The sequence below is a fragment of the Salvelinus sp. IW2-2015 genome, unplaced genomic scaffold (assembly GCF_002910315.2).
Source record: "Salvelinus sp. IW2-2015 unplaced genomic scaffold, ASM291031v2 Un_scaffold5005, whole genome shotgun sequence".
Lineage (NCBI taxonomy): Eukaryota > Metazoa > Chordata > Actinopteri > Salmoniformes > Salmonidae > Salvelinus > Salvelinus sp. IW2-2015.
The window spans coordinates 4,047-7,412 of NW_019946273.1; the positions used below are offsets into that span (position 1 = coordinate 4,047).

Below are 3,366 nucleotides of genomic sequence, written 5' to 3' on the forward strand. Positions count from 1 at the left end.
GAAATATTGGCTGGATTCACAAGATGTTTGTCTTTAATTTGCTGTACACCATCGATTTTTCAGAAATGTTTTATGATGAGTATTTAGGTATTTGACGTTGGTGTCTGTAATTACTCTGGCTGCTTCGGTCCTATTTGTGACGGTAGCTGTGACGGTAGCTGCAATGTAAAACTGATTTATACCTCAAATATGCACATTTTTCGAACAAAACATAGATTCATTGTATAACATGTTATAAGACTGTCATCTGATGAAGTTGTTTCTTGGTTAGTTTGGTTGGTTCTTGGTTAGTTAGGTTGGCTTTGTGCATGCTACCTGTGCTGTGAAAAATGTCTGTCCTTTTTTGTATTTGGTGGTGAGCTAACATAAATATATGTGGTGTTTTCGCTGTAAAACATTTTAAAAATCGGACATGTTGGCTGGATTCACAAGATGTTTATCTTTCATTTGCTGTATTGCTGTAAAAGGACGGTCCTTCCGTTCCACGGTCTTATAAAAGGTCCCAGATTGCGCAATCCACTCCATTCAAAATCTCCCCGCTTACTGACATCTAGAGGAAGGCGTGTGCAGTGCATGTAGCCCGATGGCTTACATGGGGACTTATAAACTGAGCCCAGAACAGGGACCAAAAATTCTGAAATCTCACTCCTTGACAGGAAATCTGCTGCAGAATGAGTTCTGTTTCACTCAGAGAAATAATTCAAACGGTTAAAGAAACTAGAAAGTGTTTTCTATCCAATAGTAATAATAATATGCATATTGTACGAGCAAGAATTGAGTATGAGGCCGTTTAAATTGTGAACGATATTCCCCCAAAGTGTAAATAGCGCCCCCTATCATCAACAGGTTAACCTGTCTAGCCCCAGCGTTCCGCTAGCGGAACTCCTCCCACATTCCACTGAAAAGGCAGAGCGCGAAATTCAAAAAATATTTTTTCGAAATATTTAACTTTCACACATTAACAAGTCCAATACAGCAAATGAAAGATACACATCTTGTGAATCCAGTCAACATGTCCGATTTTTTAAATGTTTTACAGCGAAAACACCACATATATTTATGTTAGCTCACCACCAAATACAAAGAAGGACAGACATTTTTCACAGCACAGGTAGCATGCACAAAGCCAACCAAGCTAACCAAGAACCAACCAAACTAACCAAGAAACAACTTCATCAGATGACAGTCTTATAACATGTTACACAATAAATCTATGTTTTGTTCGAAAAATGTGCATATTTGAGGTATAAATCAGTTTTACATTGCAGCTACCATCACAGCTACCGTCAAAAATAGCACCGAAGCAGCCAGAGTAAATATAGAGACCAACGTGGAATACCTAAATACTCATCATAAAACATTTCTGAAAAATGCATCGTGTACAGAAATGAAAGACAAGCATCTTGTGAATCCAGCCAATATTTCAGATTTTTTAAGTGTTTTACAGCRAAAACACAATATAGCATTATATTAGCTTACTACAATAGCCTACACACAACCGCATTCATTCATCAAGGCACGTTAGCGATAGCAATAGGCACGTTAGCGTTAGCGAATAAACCAGCAAAAGATATCAATTTTCACTAACCTTCATAAACCTTCCTCAGATGACAGTCCTATAACATCAGGTTATACATACACTTATGTTTTGTTCGAAAATGTGCATATTTAGAGCTGAAATCAGTGGTTATCCATTATGCTAACGTAGCTTCTATTTCCCAGAATGTGCGGATATTTCTATTAGACTCTCACCTATTCTGACCAAATAGCAATTCATAAACATTACAAAAAAATACATGTTGTATAGGAAATKATAGTAACACTAGTTCTTAATGCAATCGCAGTGTTAGAATTMWAAAAATATCTTCATTACGACATAAGGCTTATGTTATAGCGAGGAGAGTGSCCAAAACCTGGGCGCAAAACTACTAGTACACAGTTCGACACATRTATGAAATAGCATCACAAAATGGGTCCTACTTTTGGTGATCTTCCATCAGAATGTTGGACAAGGGGTCCTTTGTCCAGAACAGTCGTTGTTTGGATTTAGAACATCGTTTTTCCCTCTTGATTTAGCAAGCACACTGGCCAAGTGGCGCAAAGCTCCCCATCGTCAACAAACACAGACAACGCAACACGCCTAACGTCCCGAAAAAATTTCAGTAATCTATTAAAACTATATTGAAAAAACATACTTTACGATGATATTGTGACATGTATCAAATAAAATCAAAGCCGGAGATAGTATTCGCCTATAACGACGGGTTTTCAAAAGGCAATTCCAGGTCCATCTGCGCGCTCTCCAGAAAAAAATAAATGGATGACTCGTCGTGCCAAGATGATTTATTCCACCTCAGACCAAGATAAACACTTCCTTTCTTCTCTCACGTCCTCTTGACATCTAGGGGAAGGTGTATGACGTGCATGTATACTCATACGTGTCATGCCCATTTATAGGCAGGCCCTTGAACAGAGCATAATTTTCAGACTTTCCACTTCCTGGTCAGAAAGTGTGCTGCCAAATGAGTTCTGTTTTACTCACAGACAAAATTCAAATGGTTTTAGAAACTAGAGAGTGTTTTCTATCCAATAGTAATAATAATATGCATATTGTACGAGCAAGAATAGAGTACGAGGCCGTTTAAATTGGGCACGTTTTTCCCCCAAAGTGTAAATAGCGCCCTCTATCCTCATCAGGTTAAATAAAAGATAAGTATGTATTCAAACCACGCTGCGCTTTGGTCCGATCCTTGCTCCTCCTCAGACGAGGAGGAAGACGAGCGTTACATGGGGATGAGTAGCTGGCAGTTGAATTTGGGTATGCTTTTCATCCAAATGTGAAAATGCTGCCCCCTACTCTAGTGAAGTTAAGTTGTTAAACTGCAATGATAACCAGGACAAGACACAACCTGAACATCCTTCAACGTCTCTCTCTCTGGTCTGGTGTAACAGAACAACTGAGATGAGGGTCAAGAGACAAAGTGAAGTGACAGCATCAGCAAAAATGTGTATCTACATGCACCACAGGAGGCACAACTTTTAGGTTGGATCCATGGGTTGTTTGAAGAGGAAGTGAGGTCAAAATAATTCCTCACCTTACATACAAATACAGTATGTATTCATAGATGAGTCAACGATGCTATTCTCTCTAAAATGCTCACGCTATCACAAAGGAGTGCTATTTTTCTTCAAGTGGTATGAAGTCAGAGTTACTGGTTTGTATTTTTTCATCATTTGAGTTGGTTTCTGAGACTAGTAGCACATACAATGCCTATAGAAAGTCTACACTAACATTGGGTTTCTTCACATTTTATTGTGACACAAAGTGGGATTCAAATGGATTTAATTGTCATTTTTTGTCAACAA

At 38.5% G+C, this 3,366-nt stretch overlaps 1 protein-coding gene across 1 annotated transcript in view; it reads right to left on the reverse strand.

Moving 5' to 3' along the window:
* Nucleotides 1-2,384: 2,384 nt before the first annotated feature.
* The window catches only part of LOC112077873 (uncharacterized), a 3,476-nt gene continuing 2,494 nt past the window's right edge, over nt 2,385-3,366 (reverse strand). The window contains exon 4 of the mRNA XM_024144279.2: nt 2,385-2,401. Coding sequence (XP_024000047.2) covers nt 2,385-2,401 — 17 coding nt within the window. The remainder of the gene's footprint in view (nt 2,402-3,366) is intronic.